General features: G+C 46.4%; 1 protein-coding gene across 13 annotated transcripts in view; it reads left to right on the plus strand.

Annotated features, from left to right (window-relative positions):
- Positions 1–18,885, plus strand: part of NAV2 (neuron navigator 2) — a 318,312-nt gene that overhangs the window by 291,176 nt on the left and 8,251 nt on the right. For all 13 annotated transcript variants that reach the window (XM_072118921.1, XM_072118922.1, XM_072118923.1 and 10 more), the window contains 8 exons: positions 5,561–5,721; positions 5,890–6,072; positions 9,516–9,568; positions 10,916–10,939; positions 11,039–11,113; positions 14,374–14,457; positions 14,546–14,657; positions 15,153–15,301. In XM_072118921.1, coding sequence (XP_071975022.1) covers positions 5,561–5,721; positions 5,890–6,072; positions 9,516–9,568; positions 10,916–10,939; positions 11,039–11,113; positions 14,374–14,457; positions 14,546–14,657; positions 15,153–15,301 — 841 coding nt within the window. The remainder of the gene's footprint in view (positions 1–5,560; positions 5,722–5,889; positions 6,073–9,515; positions 9,569–10,915; positions 10,940–11,038; positions 11,114–14,373; positions 14,458–14,545; positions 14,658–15,152; positions 15,302–18,885) is intronic.

An 18,885-nucleotide genomic window follows, 5' to 3' on the forward strand; every position in this document is an offset into this window, starting at 1 on the left:
AGGTGTAAAATCTTCTCCCTCCCTGACTAAGGTACCCAAGGAAGGTGCAACCGACCCCCCGCTGGTCGAACTTTCAAATCGTTTCCTGGCCCTGGACGGAGCCTCTCCTGCCGATGGAGGGGCTGAGGGTGAAGGGCCAGAGGTGGCGGAGGGGCCTGCAGGGGGTGCCGAGTCTCCCCCTGGGGAATCAGGGTCCTCAGGAGGGGAGACTGGCCCAGAGACTGGAGACGAGGATGAGGGGGCAGGTCCTGGATCTGCCCCTGAAGCATCAGAGGTGCGGGAGATGGACACCACAATATGTCTAAAAAGGGGGTGTTCATTTCCCGAGGGTGGTGGTAAGATGGGTAAAAAGAAAGCCGTCCAACTCAATCACTCATGATGGCGGCACCCACTCCGTTGACGCTGGCGTCCATTAATGTCGCCAGCATTAAGTCTGATGCGGCTAGATTTGCGGCCTTTGATTTTCTCAGCCGTGTTGAAGCCGACATTTTATTTTTGCAGGAGACCAGGCTGCCAGATTTGGCGGCCGTGTTTAAAGCTAAGAGGGAATGGAGACACGGGCCTTCCTATTGGTCTCTTGCGGCCGAGCCGTATAGCGGAGTGGCGGTCCTTTTTACCGCACCGGTAGAATGCCGACGAGTTATTGAGTTAGAAATGGGGAGGTGCCTGATCCTGGATGTCCTCATGAAGGGACAAGAACTTCGTCTTATTAACATCTATGGTCCCCAGTCCAAGTGGGACAGGAAGTGTCTCTTTATGAGGATCAAGCCCTACCTTTTTACAAGTCGGCAGGTGGTCTTTGGAGGGGACTTCAATGCTGTCACGAGGTCCCAGGATAGGGGAGGTTCCAGAGACAAGCTGACTTATGATAGCGTCGCTCTTAATAGCATAGCCAGTGAGGCTCGCCTGGTGGATGTCCACATCCGGCACACCCCAGGCCACGCGGGGTTCACCTATTATAGGGGTAGCTGCAGGTCTAGAATAGACAGGTTTTATTTAAAGGAGGAAGCCATCTCTTCAGCAGTGTCCGTTGTTGAGGTGGAGTTCTCCGACCACTGTCTAATTTTGTTTTCTCTGAATGTTACAGAGACCCCCCGGATGGGAAGAGGCTACTGGAAGCTCAATTCGTCTCTCCTGGAAGAAGCGGAGATAAGACAATCCTTCGAGGACTTTCTTCAGAGCCAGGTACCATTGCTGGGCCTTTGTAGCAGTAAGTCAGAGTGGTGGGAGATGCTCAAGAAAAGGGTGGCGAGATTCTTCCGCCAGCTCTCGAGCCTCAGGAGCCTGGACAGGTACCGCCTGTATCAGGGCCTGAGGAGGAAACTCGAGCATCTCGTCTCGTCTGGAGGTAGTCGTGAGGACATCTCCAGAGTGAAATCCTTGCTGAAGAGGTGTCAGTACGATAGACACGCATCTTTGGTTTTTGAGAGGGATTACGGGAAATACCGCTCGCCCGACCCTTACAGAAACTGCAAGATGTCAGTGAATGGTAAAGTTGTCACGGGACTGGTTGACAGTACGGGATCCCTGAAAAGGTCCAGATCAGGGATTCTGGAGGTCGTCAGATCCTTCTACTCGCACCTCTTGGGCAGGAAGGATCTAGATCGGGATGTGATGTCGGCTTTCCTGGCTGAAACTGTCCCTGAGCCAGGAGTAGACCCCTCTCTTGATGTTTTGACAGAGATGATCAGGGAAGAGGAAGTCAGCCGGGCGATTGAAGGGCTCGCCCTCAAGAAATCGCCAGGCCCGGATGGCTTAACATCTGAGTTTTATAAGACCTTTAAGGACGCCTTGGTTCCCCTCTTGACTGAGGTATTCAATGAGTGTCTTTCCTCGGGCGCTCTGCCGAAGTCAATGAGGAGGTCTGCCCTGATCATCCTGTCAAAGGGTAAGGACCGATCTCGTATTGAGAACTGGCGTCCCATAGCGCTTCTCAATACGGACAGAAAGGTTTTGGCAAAGGTGCTGTTTAATCGGCTGGTGCAGTTTGCGCCCCGGCTCCTTTCGGGGACCCAGCACTGCTCTGTTCCAGGCCGCAGTACATTTAGTGCTGTGCTTTGTGTTCGGGAGGCAGTGGAGCAGGGCAGGGCTGGTAACTGGAAGGGGTACTTGCTGTCCTTGGATCAGGCAAAAGCGTTTGATCGGGTAAACCACGAGTACCTCTGGTCTGTCCTTCTGAGGTATGGCCTGCCTGGGGAGTTTGTCAATTGGCTGAAAGTTTTGTATGCAGGGGCAGAGAGTTTCCCGCTTGTGAACGGTTGGATTGGCCGCTCTTTTGAGGTCGGGTCTGGTGTTCGCCAGGGTTGTCCTCTGAGCCCACTTTTATACGTGTTCGCGATTGACCCATTCCTTAGGAGGGTTGATCGTGGGCCGTTGGTGGGAGTCGGGATGGATCGGGCAGCACCGGAAGCCACTCTAAGGGTGGTAGCGTATGCCGATGATGTCACTGTTTTCGTGTCCTCGGGAGGGGAGGCGCAATGGGTGATGTCAGAGGTTGACCGCTACTCAGAGGTTTCTGGGTCCAAGATCAACCGGGATAAGTGTGAGAGTCTCTGGCTGGGAGAGGGGGATCCAGGGTTTGATCTCCCGGACACTCTTCCAAGGCCCCAGGACTCCGCCAAAGTTCTCGGCATCGAATTCGGCCAGGGGGATTACCCCATGCAAAACTGGGACGGCAGGCTTAAGATCGCCGCTCAGAAGGTGGACCAGTGGAAGGGTTGGTCTTTGACCCTCAGAGAAAGGGTTAATCTGATCAAAACTTACCTGCTCCCATTGCTGATATATCTGGGCAGTGTGTGCATGTTGCCAGAACCCCTCTGGACTCGGGTGTACAGTCTGTTCTTCCAGCTGTTATGGGGGAATAGGCTGAACCTAATCAAGAGGGAGGTTACTTACCGCACGAGGAGACAAGGAGGGTTGTGTATGGTCAACCCTGTGGTGTTCCTAGTGAATACCTTTCTTAAGATCAATATCGCAAACCTCTGGAAAGAGAGGGCTCCTCCGTGGGTATACTCCTGCAGGGGATGGTTTCGGCCTTTCTTCCAGGAATGGGAGACAGGAGGGCGAGTGAAGGATCTCCGTACACCGCATGGGCATCTTCCGGCTTACGCTACCCCGGTTCTGAAGGTGATTCGCCGGTGGGGTCTGGGAATGTGGGAGATCAGGACCATGTCGAGGAAAGTCCTTGACAAGAGGGTTCTGTTGACCCATTTCCAGAAGCCTCTGGCCCTCAGGGATTGCCCAAGTCGGGATCTGGGGGTGGGTTTGATTTTATTGAATTCTATCCGGATCCCCTTGAAGTTTTGGGACTTGGCTTGGCGCTGCTTCCATGGAAAGCTGTGTGTGAGGGACAATCTGAAGTGTAGGAGCTCTGAGGAAAGGGGTTGTCCCCGGGAGGAGTGCGGTGGCCTGCTGGAGAGCATGGACCACTTCCTGCTTCAGTGCCCCTTTAACACAGAGGTGTACAACCGGGTGGGCGCTTCCATCCATTGGCCCGGGTTGGCCGGTCTCTCCTATGCGGAGTGGGCCTATGGAGCATTCAGAGGCCTGGGTGGCCGGGACCGCTGCACATTATTTCTAGTCAGCCTAGTGGTCAGGTACCACACGTGGAACGCACGGTGTTTAGTATCGACGCAGCGTAAAATCCTCCCGGTGGATGAGGTGGTTAGGAACATTCTGGGTGACCTGGTGAAGGTGCGCTCTCTGGAGTATGAGAGGCTGGGCACGGGGAGGGCCTCTCTCCTTTGGAGGGGGTTCTCCTTTAGTGTCCCTTAGTCTGTCATCTCCACTCCTGGTGTTGGGCTGATGCTGCACTGTAGATTTTTGTTTTGTGTTCTGGGCATGTAGTGATGTTGGGCTTGCAGGCACCGAACCTGGGCTTTATGTGATTTTGATTGAAGTTGTTGAGACTTTATTTGTATTTTGTTCTCTTTATGTTGTGTTGTAAATACTGTATACATTGTATATATTGTATATAGTGGGGTTTGGGACATAGTGTTAGGTTGGGAGGGGGGTGATGGTGGTGGGACTTATGAACGACCCTGGGCACTGGTCTGGACTACTTAACGCAAACTTTGGACGTTAGACCAGTGTCTGGGGGGAAGGGGAGGGTGCGGGCGAGGGATTTAGTTTAGTGTAGTGATGTGTGTATTATGTATTATATATTTAAAAAAAAAAAAAAAAAAAAAAAAAAAAAACGGGTGTGGGGTGTGATCTGAGTGGGGTGGTTTGTTATTAGAGGGTGTGGGGTGGGTTTATGTATATTTATAGTCATTTATGTTTATTTGTGGGTGTGGCTTGTCTTATTGTTTATTGGTTTGGTTGAGGATGTGATAATCGGTTGGGTGGGGGTTGTAGTATTTGGTGTATTGTAAGTTATTGTTTTGCTAGGAGTGAATGTGGCTGGACCAGCAGGTAAGATTGTATATATTGTATATTATGTTTGGTTTGTATTGTTATGTTTTTTACTTTTATATAAAATAAAAGATCTACAGGATGTAACTCAGGATCAGTACAGGATAAGTAATGTCATGTATGTAAGCAGTGAGTGCACCAGCAGCAGAATAGTGAGTGCAGCTCTGGTGTATAATACAGGATGTAACTCAGGATCAGTACAGGATAAGTAATGTCATGTATGTACACAGTGACTGCACCAGCAGCAGAATAGTGAGTGCAGCTCTGGGGTATAATACAGGATGTAACTCAGGATCAGTACAGGATAAGTAATGTCATGTATGTACACAGTGGCTGCACCAGCAGCAGAATAGTGAGTACAGCTCTGGGGTATAATACAGGATGTAACTCAGGATCAGTACAGGATAAGTAATGTCATGTATGTACACAGTGACTGCACCAGCAGCAGAATAGTGAGTGCAGCTCTGGGGTATAATACAGGATGTAACTCAGGATCAGTACAGGATAAGTAATGTCATGTATGTACACAGTGACTGCACCACCAGCAGAATAGTGAGTGCAGCTCTGGGGTATAACACAGTCTGTGCAGGAGTATTATTATGAGTAATATATATATATATATGATGACTGTGTCTTATCAGCTCTTATCTTGGAGTTGATGACTTTGCTCTGTCCCCTATACCCGGTGGCTGGCGCCTCCCCTATACATGTGTATGTGATACGTTGCTTGGCGTTTTATTGTACGGTGCTGGACTTTTCCTATGTGGATTGCAGTAATTGTCCTCCATACGGATGTAGCTCCTGTAGGGGTTGTCACCCAGCTTTCCCACACTAGTGAGCGGTCAGTCCTGCGCACACATGCAGGACACAGGGATGTATCGTGACCTTTAGGTGCCTGGGAAATCTTCTCATAGATCTAAGTCCTGGCTGATGAGAATGGATTTTGTAGGGACCGGTGCTGTTCGAGTTCTATTGGATCCTCAGTAGTTCATCACCATATGGCGATCCTGTTATCGGCTTTCTATAGATAACCGGATTAACCCCTTGTGCCGCTGTGTAACGTGTCGGCATGCTCGGTCATGTGGTTGTGTGTTTTTACAATCGTTGCCGGTTCCGTTCATCTTCTCTCTGTTCCTGCTGCTCTCAGGTACGCGCCATCATCCCAGCTCCGAAACCAGGATGAAACCAAGGAATGGCTGCGCTCCCACTCATCCAGCGGGCTCCAGGACACGGCCGGGAGCTCCCCATTCTCACCCAGCTCCAGCATAACCTCACCCTGCGGCACCAGATTCAACTTCTCCCAGCTCGGTGAGTCTGAGCCACTCTGTGTAACCTAGAGAGTCAGTCCCTTGTATAGCAGATGGAAGTCACTCTCTACTATAAATAGTAACAGAATATATAGAATAGTCTTTCTATAATCCGATCGTTACCCTAACGATATCACTCATTGTGTGTTGTGATGTCTTTCCTATCCAGCAAGTCCCACAACCGCCGCTCACATGAGTTTATCCAACTCCACCATGCTACGTACCCACAGCCTGTCCAACACAGACGGCGAGCACTACGGAGAGCCACGCTTCCGAAACAGCTCCATGTCTCTGGATGAGAAAACCAGGACCATGAGCCGCTCCGGATCCTTTCGGGATGGTTTTGAAGAAGGTGAGTAGTGTAAAGCAGAATAGTGAGTGCAGTTCTGGAGTATAATACAGGATGTAACTCAGGATCAGTACAGGATAAGTAATGTCATGTATGTACACTGTGACTGCTCCAGCAGCAGAATAGTGAGTGCAGCTCTAGGGTATAATACAGGATGTAACTCAGGATCAGTACAGGATAAGTAATGTCATGTATGTACAGTGACTGCACCAGCAGCAGAATAGTGAGTGCAGCTCTGGGGTATAATACAGGATGTAACTCAGGATCAGTACAGGATAAGTAATGTCATGTATGTACACTGTGACTTCTCCAGCAGCAGAATAGTGAGTGCAGCTCTAGGGTATAATACAGGATGTAACTCAGGATCAGTACAGGATAAGTAACGTCATGTATGTACACAGTGACTGCACCAGCAGCAGAATAGTGAGTGCAGCTCTGGAGTATAATACAGGATGTAACTCAGGATCAGTACAGGATAAGTAATGTCATGTATGTACACAGTGACTGCACCAGCAGCAGAATAGTGAGTGCAGCTCTGTGGTATAATACAGGATGTAACTCAGGATCAGTACAGGATAAGTAATGTCATGTATGTACACTGCACCAGCAGCAGAATAGTGAGTGCAGCTCTGGAGTATAATACAGGATGTAACTCAGGATCAGTACAGGATAAGTAATGTCATGTATGTACACAGTGACTGCACCAGCAGCAGAATAGTGAGTGCAGCTCTGGGGTATAATACAGGATGTAACTCAGGATCAGTACAGGATAAGTAATGTCATGTATGTACACTGTGACTGCTCCAGCAGCAGAATAGTGAGTGCAGCTCTAGGGTATAATACAGGATGTAACTCAGGATCAGTACAGGATAAGTAATGTCATGTATGTACACTGTGACTGCGCCACCAGCAGAATAGTGAGTGCAGCTCTGGGGTATAATACAGGATGTAACTCAGGATCAGTACAGGATAAGTAATGTCATGTATGTACACAGTGACTGCACCAGCAGCAGAATAGTGAGTGCAGCTCTGGAGTATAATAAAGGGTGTAACTCAGGATCAGTACAGGATAAGTAATGTCATGTATGTACACAGTGACTGCACCAGCAGCAAAATAGTGAGTGCAGCTCTGGGGTATAATACAGGATGTAACTCAGGATCAGTACAGGATAAGTAATGTCATGTATGTACACAGTGACTGCACCAGCAGCAGAATAGTGAGTGCAGCTCTGGGGTATAATACAGGATGTAACTCAGGATCAGTACAGGATAAGTAATGTCATGTATGTACACAGTGACTGCACCAGCAGCAGAATAGTGAGTGCAGCCCTGGAGTATAATACAGGATGTAACTCAGGATCAGTACAGGATAAGTAATGTCATGTATGTACACAGTGACTGCACCAGCAGCAGAATAGTGAGTGCAGCTCTGGAGTATAATAAAGGGTGTAACTGTATATACTGTGCAGTATACAGGTGACATATGGGAGTAGCCTGCAGGTCTATGCTTTGCTGATGTGACATTGGAGCCTGGGAATGGACCCCGCCGGTGTCTCCTCACTATTATGATGCAGCTGTCATTGTGTTGTGTTTATACTGCGGGGCAAATAGCTGAAGATTTGTAGACTCTCCTGTAGGGTGTTGCTATCTGATAAGAGATGACATTTCATGTGAAGATGATGATGGGTGCTGTATATACTGTGACACTGGTGGGAAATCCTGCATGTGCCGTATGGTAGGTGCCGGCTTTCCCTCCCGGTGACCAATCACAATCTTTACACTGACAATCCTTCCTGATTTGGGGTCAGACTCCTAATGGGAGCGATCACTCAGCTTTCCTACCAACAGAGAGGGCTAAGCACCACGTATCCTGTACATATCTCTGCTGTAGGTAATATGTCTCTGTTACCAGCCCGCAGCAGGGAAGCTATAGGGTTACATAGGATCGGCACTCACTTAGGGAGACTTTGTTGCTGAGTAGAAGTAAGTGATAATTTTACTTCCTGTTATGATGACAGATCAACCCCTGGACTGTCACTAGATATTAGAGAAACTGAGATGAATAGTTATCTGTGTAATACTAGAGCGCTAGACCTGCCGCAGGCATCCTGCAACCTACCTGCAGTGGGTACACTTCTATTTAACTGCCTTATACCTGAGTTACATTCTGGAATGTACTTTAGAATACAGAATAGTGAGTGCAGCTCTGGAGTATAATACAGGATGTAACTCAGGATCAGTACATGATAAGTAATGTCATGTATGTACACAGTGACTGCACCAGCAGCAGAATAGTGAGTGCAGCTCTGGAGTATAATACAGGATGTAACTCAGGATCAGTACATGATAAGTAATGTCATGTATGTACACAGTGACTGCACCAGCAGCAGAATAGTGAGTGCAGCTCTGGGGTATAATACAGGATGTAACTCAGGATCAGTACAGGATAAGTAATGTCATGTATGTACACAGTGACTGCACCAGCAGCAGAATAGTGAGTGCAGCTCTGGAGTATAATACAGGATGTAACTCAGGATCAGTACAGGATATGTAATGTCATGTATGTACACAGTGACTGCACCAGCAGCAGAATAGTGAGTGCAGCTCTGGAGTATAATACAGGATATAACTCAGGATCAGTACAGGATATGTAATGTCATGTATGTACACAGTGACTGCACCAGCAGCAGAATAGTGAGTGCAGCTCTGGAGTATAATACAGGATGTAACTCAGGATCAGTACAGGATAAGTAATGTCATGTATGTACACAGTGACTGCACCAGCAGCAGAATAGTGAGTGCAGCTCTGGAGTATAATACAGGATGTAACTCAGGGATAGAACAAGTTACATATAATATACAGGTAAACTAGATATAATATACGGCTCACATTGGAGGGCGAGTGAAGGGCTGTGTCAGGGTGTGTGGTCACCTGGTTGTTTGTCATTAGTTGTACCTGTGACCTCGCACCTTCAGTCCATAGTTGGTGATACTTGTTCGGTCAGCAGTGTCTCCGGGGGGCAGTCAGGTGGCTGTACAGGTGGTCGGGCAGGTTTTGTTAGGGGCTCATATCTGTGGACCTGGCCTGGCCACAACCATAACATATATGACATGTAAAGACACAAACTCCTCCAGGGGGGAAACGATCACTAAATATAATCCTTCCATCGCTGGTTTTGTTACTGAGCACATGACTGTATGCACTGACTGCTCTGAGTGAATGCAGCTGCAGGGTAAAGTATGGTCAGCACTCACTATGGCAGATTGTAATGCAGCAAACCCTATACCTAAAGTGGATGCTCTGCCGTGTCCCTAAACTCCTGATGTGCTTGGTAACTCCCTAATCTGAGTAATTTAGGGTTTGGGTGAAGCATGGACCCTTTGTGTGTGCTCCTTTTCACTCCCATATACTGTATCTGATGGATGTCTTCTCCTTTATCCCACAGTTCATGGATCGTCGCTGTCTCTGGTGTCTAGCACGTCCTCCGTATACTCCACTGTAAGTACCCGGCTTATTATTATCTGACTATCCAAATAAAATCGTGAAAAAACATGGCTGCTTAACTTCCAAAAACAGCGCCACGCCTGACCATGGTGTATGGCGGTATTGCAGCTGAGCTGTATAGAACTGAATGCAGCTTTAACTGCAATACCCCACACTATCCAGAAGTAGAGGTCCAATAGAAGTGCATATAAGTTCAGCATCAGACTACATAAAGCTTGGCTGCTGTCTGTTACTGTGGAGACCCATAGTTCTGCATTGGAGCTGCGTACACCAAACCAAATTTTTTTTTTTATATGCACATTTTTTTTTTACATCTGCCAAATTGTAATGGGGCAACATAGACAAGGGTTTTTGGGCTTCCTCCATAGATAAACTGACCCCCTTAGTACTACCCCATACACATTTTCGCAACTCTCTTCAATAGGGAATTCGTAAAATGCGAGGAATCCCGCATCCCTCTTTATAACACTTCACTAAGTAGTTAGCACTTCCTTCTGACTAATAGAAGTAATCGTCACCTAAACAAAGACTGGAGACTCTCCAAAGTTTTTATGAGACTCTTAAACCAGAAGTTTTTCAAGCCAGGGCAGTAAAAGGGGGCGGAGCTTCCAAATACGGAAAAGCTAATAGCCCTCCCTCCCCCATGTAAAAGAGATAATAAACCAGCGTGTTGTCCAATAGTTCACACAAAGCTCAGCCACTTTCTTTATATGTTGGGGTAGTCACTCAGCTTTCCCAGACTTCTGAATGGTATTCCAACTTTCTGCATTTCTGCATCAGAGATATTTTGGATAATTTGGAAATCCTAGAAGCCATATAGATTTTTCACCCAGCTTTTTTTTTCATCTATACTAAGCAATTTCCATATAGGATAAAAGCAGAAGCAAGCGATCTCCTACCTGCTTGTTTCTATGTAGACTTCTGTCTCCGTGGTAACAGACTACAGACACATCCTGCGTAGTCTGATGCTTAATATTTGTCATAAATATTTGCAAAATTGCTTTCTTTTTCCAAAAGCGCCACTAAAAAAAACCCCTCCCGTAGTTTTAGAGGGAATGTGGAATGTGAGACATTAGCAGCTCTTGTTCCAACAGGATCACACGAAATTCATGACCTGGGTGTTAAACGTCTGCGGTCCCGGCTATCATCAGTCAGGGGGTCGGGGGCGGGGTGTATTCCCGGTTACCTAATTCAACAAGGATTCATTAAAAAAAACTTCCCAAATAAGGAGAACTGTACAAGTCCTTGCAGATCCCTCTCTGGCCGCTGTTCATAGAACCTTCACTTGCTACAAAGTCTCATTTTAAGTTTTTAATTTTTTTAATTTTTTATCTTTTGCAGCCAGAAGAAAAGTGCCAGTCAGAGGTGAGACCCTGCTGTGTGATTCTCCCAATTATTTCACCACATTGCGGGTTGTGTCTGTAAGGGGCAGCAGCTTATATCACTATGTGGCTTATTTTCTAGATCCGTAAATTAAGGAGAGAGTTGGACGCCTCCCAGGAGAAAGTCTCCGCGCTGACAACACAGCTCAGCGCCAATGTAAGTTGTCAGCCAGTCAGAATTCACCGACGTGGGACAAATCTATATTTTTTTTGCCCTAAAATTTGTATTTATACCCCCGTCCACTGATATCACACACTAATACAGTGATGTCACAGTCTTATACAGTGATGTCACAGTCTTATACAGTGATGTCACACTCTAATACAGTGACGTCACACTCTTATACAGTGATGTCACACAATTATAGTGACGTCACACTCTTATACAGTGATGTCACACTATTATACAGTGATGTCACACTCTTATACAGTGATGTCACACAATTATACAGTGATGTCACACTCTTATACAGTGATGTCACACAATTATACAGTGACGTCACACAATTATACAGTGACGTCACACTCTTATACAGTGATGTCACACAATTATACAGTGATGTCACACAATTATACAGTGACGTCACACTCTTATACAGTGACGTCACACTCTTATACAGTGACGTCACAGTCTTATACAGTGACGTCACACAATTATACAGTGACGTCACACAATTATACAGTGACGTCACACTCTTATACAGTGACGTCACACTCTTATACAGTGACGTCACACTCTTATACTGTGACGTCACACTCTTATACTGTGACGTCACACTCTTATACTGTGACGTCACACTCTTATACTGTGACGTCACACTCTTATACTGTGACGTCACACTCTTATACTGTGACGTCACACTCTTATACTGTGACGTCACACTCTTATACTGTGACGTCACACTCTTATACTGTGACGTCACACTCTTATACTGTGACGTCGCACTCTTATACTGTGACGTCGCACTCTTATACAGTGATGTTCCAAGCTTATGCAGTGTGATGTCATTGTATAGTATTAGGTATGTCACATGTTATAAGGCATAAGGGGGTATGACATCATTGTATAGCAGTATGAAGCCAATTTACTTAGTTATGTCACAGTATAAGTGTGTGACATTTCAGTGTAGCAGCATGATGTCCCAGCATAAGGATATGACAGCATGATGTCACAGTATAACAGTATATCAACTGTTATCCAATATAACATCACTGTATAGGGGTATGATGTCACAGTATAACCGTATAATATCACAGATTATCAGTATGACATCACTGTATAGGGGTATGATATCACAGTATAACCGTATAATATCACAGATTATCAGTATGACATCACTGTATAGGGGTATGATGTCACAGTATTTATACTCCATGCAATAGTATCATCCCCCATGCAGTGATACCCCGTCTCATACCCTAGTACTGTGCTAGTATGCTCTGATACTATGACATCACACCTGTACAGTGATATCTCGCCACATTTTGGGGATGAGGAAAGGGTGTCTTCACCGATCCTGCCATCCCTTGCTCCCTATGTTACCCCCTGGCAGTTGAAGGAGCTGTGACCCGTTATTTCCCCCTGAGCTGGTCTGGGTGGGATTGTGCGGAGTGGGCAGATTTGGGGTCTTTCCCAGCAGTTTGTTGTGTTAGGGGCACAATGAGCAGAGCTCACACGTCCTGCCCTCCTTTGTGCTGCCGGTGAATGTTTGGACGGCGCTGTGCCGGGGATTGGTCGCGCTCCGGTGAGCGTGTTATAGGTGAATAAGCAGAAGCTGCGCTGGTAACGTCTGGTGTGTTTCCCTATATAGCAGTGTATACATCCAGTGACTCTCTATAGCGCAGGTGGACGACTCTATAAATACAGCAGCCACATTGACTCATAGGACAGGAATGGCCCTCATTGTATATAGCCCCTCCCACTTGTCTCATGTATAGGAGCACAACATGACACACCCTGTAGACACTACTGCCTCCTGCTGGTGGTCTCTGGATCAATACAATATAAATTTACAATATACAGAAGTCTGCCTCCAGTCTCAAGGACTAAAACTTTAGGTGTGTCCTAACACTGCTGTGCTCATAGCTCTCTGCAATGAAATGCTCCACAGGCTCCTCCCCCTGCCATCTAATTCAAGAGGTGCTGGGACACAGCCATATGAGGATGTGTCTTATGTGCAGCTACAATCCTGGAATATAAATCCATATTTCACAGGACTTCTACTAACCACATACACAAAAGTGGGGATAGTACCTAACAAAGTCTGCAGAGAGCACAGAGCACGACGGTGTGAGGATACACCCATAGAAACTGCAACCTGCAAATTCATATTTCACAGTTCTGCTGCTACTAACTACATACACAAAGGTTCGATTAATCTCTCCAGGGACAATACCCAACACTGGCTGCAGAGCTCACAGAGCACAGCAGTGTGAGGACACACCCACAGAAACTACAACCCTGGAACACAAATTCATATTTCTGAGATCTCTAGACACAATACCTAACACTGGCAGCACCCCCATGAACTTGGAGAAGCCTGGAATAGTCCTGGAATATAAATTTGTATATCACAGTTCTGCTGCTACTAACAACACGCACAAAGGTCTGATTACACATCGCTACCGGCACAATACCTAACACTAGCTGCAGAGGTCTTAGAGTACAGCAGTGTGAGTACAAACCCACAGTGAACATAGAAAAGCTACAATCCTGGGATATAAATACATTCATCACAGTCCTGCTGCTACTAACAACACGCACAACGGTCTTATTACTTATCTCTCCAGGGACAATACATAACACTGGCTGCACAGAGCACAGTAGTGTGAGGACACACCTCCAGTGAACTTGGAGAAGCTACAGTCCAGAAATATAAATCCAAATATCACAGTCCTGCTGCTACTAACAACACACCTAAAGGTCTGATTACTCATCTCTCCAGGGACACTGCATAATGCTGGCAGATTCCTTTTATCATTGCAGTGGATTAGGCTTCCTCCATGCTTTACACTGCAGCTCTGCTTGTTCTGATTGGCTGTCGTGTAGAAGCACAAGCTCTGCAGACTACACCGGCGATTGTAGCTGATATTTCCTAATTCTTCACATTGTTCGGCTGGAGCTCCTATCACACAGACCTGATTCCCATGGGCGGTGCTATCAGCTCTGGACCATCATTTTTTAGAGTTTTGACCTAAGAGCTTACAATTCGTAGAGTTCCCAGATGGCCGCGGCGTGTGATTGAGTATATGACATTCCTCGCAGACACATTCCCTATCCGCATGCCGGGGGCCTCCTCCTCCACCTGGCACCACCTGACCCCTGCACCTCATTTATTAAGGATTCCCTCTCTCCCAGATTTCCCTCCCTCGTAGGAGAAAATTCCAGGTTTTCCTAATGTTTTCCTCCCGTTCCAGGCTCATCTAGTCGCCGCCTTCGAGCAGAGTTTGAGCAACATGACCATCCGCCTGCAGAGCCTCACCATGTCGGCCGAGCAGAAGGTGAGCGCTGCTGGGAGTTGTAGTCCAGCACGAGCCAGAGGGCGGGATCTTATCTCCGGGTCTTCTCATCGTTTCTTTGTTTCTCCAGGATTCCGAGCTGAACGAGTTAAGGAAAACCATAGAACAACTGAAGAAGCAGAACGCGGCGGCGCAGGCGGCCATCAACGGCGTCATCAACACCCCCGAGCTCAGCTGCAAAGGTAATTATAGGCGTCAGCCTTGTCCTCCCCCAGGGGGAGCTCTTCTGTCTACGGGGAATTTCTGATGCAACTAGACAAGTCTGAATGTCTGCTAAGAGGTGGCTGTACTGAGGCTACGCGAGCCTAGAATAGCACCTACATACGCCATAACAAAGGCGCTGGTGGGGTCTGATATCGGGTTGGTGGGGTCTGATATCAGGTGACCCAACCCAGCCATATCCTGTGTGCTGCTCCGTCCCTGTCAAGTGAATGAGGCTGGACTGCAATACCAAGCACAGCCACTATACAATGCATGGCGCTGTCCTTGGTGAATCATGAAGAGGCCACTTCCAGCAACAGGTCTATGAATGTCCCTTTTAGATTGTATGGACCTCCGTATATCTGGATTTTAGTTACTGAAACCCTGCCTGTAGGTGGCGCTATGGTTCACCTTTGCCCTGTAGCAGTGTCCATGCCTTTCAGATTTTTTTATATTATTTTTTTGTTCACCCTCAGGTAATGGGACAACGCAGTCAGCTGACCTGCGGATCAGGCGGCAGCACTCGTCCGATAGCGTCTCCAGCATTAACAGCGCCACAAGTCACTCCAGCGTGGGCAGCAACGTGGAGAGCGACTCCAAGAAGAAGAAGAACCGCAAGAATTGGGTGTGTATATGGGGCGTCAGCGGGTGCTAGGCTATATACAAGGGGACCCCTAATAGTCAGAAGCATGTCTGCCCCCCCCCTTCCTGCCTGCAACTAGTGGCTGCACAGCACACACACCTCACACAACCTTAAAGGGGAGGTCCACATTTACTTCTTATATATCCCAGGAGTCGGACTCCTTCCAAGATGTTGAACTGGAAATTGATAACCTAGTTTTTGTTTTGTTGAGAATTATTTTGTATGTTGTCCGTTGGTTTCTCTTCTTGGCGATCCATTTGGGCTTGTTTTTTCTTAAAGGGACACTACACCTGATGTCTGTTATGTTACAGTACAGTCATATTGTTGTCAGCTATTTCCATGGTAGTGACCGTATCCAGAGACATTTATATCTACATGGGATGATATTGGCTCCTCTTATATCACTGCTGGAGTGTAATAAGATGTGATGATATCGGCTCCTCCTCTTATATCACTGCTGGAGTGTAATAAGATGTGATGATATCGGCTCCTCTTATCATCACATCTTATTACACTCCAGCAGTGATATAAGAGGAGCCGATATCATCACATCTTATTACACTCCAGCAGTGATATAAGAGGAGCCGATATCATCACATCTTATTACACTCCAGCAGTGATATAAGAGGAGCGGCCGATATCATCACATCTTATTACACTCCAGCAGTGATATAAGAGGAGCCGATATCATCACATCTTATTACACTCCAGCAGTGATATAAGAGGAGGAGCCGATATCATCACATCTTATTACACTCCAGCAGTGATATAAGAGGAGCGGCCGATATCATCACATCTTATTACACTCCAGCAGTGATATATCGGCCGCTCCTCTTATATCACTGCTGGAGTGTAATAAGATGTGATGATATCGGCTCCTCCTCTTATATCACTGCTGGAGTGTAATAAGATGTGATGATATCGGCCGCTCCTCTTATATCACTGCTGGAGTGTAATAAGATGTGATGATATCGGCTCCTCCTCTTATATCACTGCTGGAGTGTAATAAGATGTGATGATATCGGCTCCTCTTATATCACTGCTGGAGTGTAATAAGATGTGATGATATCGGCCGCTCCTCTTATATCACTGCTGGAGTGTAATAAGATGTGATGATATCGGCTCCTCCTCTTATATCACTGCTGGAGTGTAATAAGATGTGATGATATCGGCCGCTCCTCTTATATCACTGCTGGAGTGTAATAAGATGTGATGATATCGGCCGCTCCTCTTATATCACTGCTGCAGTGTAATAAGATGTGATGATATCGGCTCCTCCTCTTATATCACTGCTGGAGTGTAATAAGATGTGATGATATCGGCTCCTCCTCTTATATCACTGCTGGAGTGTAATAAGATGTGATGATATCGGCTCCTCTTATATCACTGCTGGAGTGTAATAAGATGTGATGATATCGGCTCCTCTTATATCACTGCTGGAGTGTAATAAGATGTGATGATATCGGCCGCTCCTCTTATATCACTGCTGGAGTGTAATAAGATGTGATGATATCGGCCGCTCCTCTTATATCACTGCTGGAGTGTAATAAGATGTGATGATATCGGCTCCTCCTCTTATATCACTGCTGGAGTGTAATAAGATGGGATGATATCGGCTCCTCCTCTTATATCACTGCTGGAGTGTAATAAGATGGGATGATATCGGCTCCTCCTCTTATATCACTGCTGGAGTGTAATAAGATGGGATGATATCGGCTCCTCCTCTTATATCACTGCTGGAGTGTAATAAGATGTGATGATATCGGCTCCTCTTATATCACTGCTGGAGTGTAATAAGATGTGATGATATCGGCTCCTCCTCTTATATCACTGCTGGAGTGTAATAAGATGTGATGATATCGGCCGCTCCTCTTATATCACTGCTGGAGTGTAATAAGATGTGATGATATCGGCTCCTCTTATATCACTGCTGGAGTGTAATAAGATGGGATGATATCGGCCGCTCCTCTTATATCACTGCTGGAGTGTAATAAGATGGGATGATATCGGCTCCTCCTCTTATATCACTGCTGGACTGTAATAAGATGTGATGATATCGGCTCCTCTTATATCACTGCTGGAGTGTAATAAGATGGGATGATATCGGCTCCTCCTCTTATATCACTGCTGGACTGTAATAAGATGTGATGATATCGGCCGCTCCTCTTATATCACTGCTGGAGTGTAATAAGATGGGATGATATCGGCTCCTCCTCTTATATCACTGCTGGAGTGTAATAAGATGGGATGATATCGGCTCCTCCTCTTATATCACTGCTGGAGTGTAATAAGATGTGATGATATCGGCCCCTCCTCTTATATCACTGCTGGAGTGTAATAAGATGTGATGATATCGGCTCCTCCTCTTATATCACTGCTGGAGTGTAATAAGATGTGATGATATTGGCTCCTCTTATATCACTGCTGGAGTGTAATAAGATGGGATGATATCGGCTCCTCCTCTTATATCACTGCTGGAGTGTAATAAGATGGGATGATATCGGCTCCTCCTCTTATATCACTGCTGGAGTGTAATAAGATGTGATGATATTGGCTCCTCTTATATCACTGCTGGAGTGTAATAAGATGGGATGATATCGGCTCCTCCTCTTATATCACTGCTGGAGTGTAATAAGATGTGATGATATCGGCTCCTCCTCTTATATCACTGCTGGAGTGTAATAAGATGTGATGATATCGGCTCCTCTATCACTGCTGGAGTGTAATAAGATGTGATGATATCGGCTCCTCCTCTTGTATCACTGCTGGAGTGTAATAAGATGTGATGATATCGGCCGCTCCTCTTATATCACAGCTGGAGTGTAATAAGATGTGATGATATCGGCCGCTCCTCTTATATCACTGCTGGAGTGTAATAAGATGTGATGATATCGGCTCCTCCTCTTATATCACTGCTGGAGTGTAATAAGATGTGATGATATCGGCTCCTCTTATATCACTGCTGGAGTGTAATAAGATGTGATGATATCAGCTCCTCCTCTTATATCACTGCTGGAGTGTAATAAGATGTGATGATATCGGCCGCTCCTCTTATATCACTGCTGGAGTGTAATAAGATGTGATGATATCGGCTCCTCCTCTTATATCACTGCTGGAGTGTAATAAGATGTGATGATATCTCCCGCTCCTCTTATATCACTGCTGGAGTGTAATAAGATGTGATGATATCGGCTCCTCTTATATCACTGCTGGAGTGTAATAAGATGTGATGATATCGGCCGCTCCTCTTATATCACTGCTGGAGTGTAATAAGATGTGACTTTAGGTGTGTTGTCCTTGTTGTTCTGTATTATCCTTGTTGTGATTCTCTTGCCTCTAATCACTCTCAGCGCTCATACACACAGATATGTTATAATGGGGAAGGGGATATTTTAGTGACTTGTGTCCCTGTGTTTTAGCTCATGCCTGGGGATCTCCTATTAGCTGTGCCGTATCTGGTACTTTATTGCTCTCTGTTATCAGCCACTTGGGGCAGTTTCTGGCTGATCAGGTGTGACCACTATCTATGTCTGTGTGTATGAGCGGCGCCCCCTGGTGTCATATGA

The sequence above is a fragment of the Engystomops pustulosus genome, chromosome 7 (genome assembly GCF_040894005.1).
Source record: "Engystomops pustulosus chromosome 7, aEngPut4.maternal, whole genome shotgun sequence".
Classification (NCBI taxonomy): domain Eukaryota; kingdom Metazoa; phylum Chordata; class Amphibia; order Anura; family Leptodactylidae; genus Engystomops; species Engystomops pustulosus.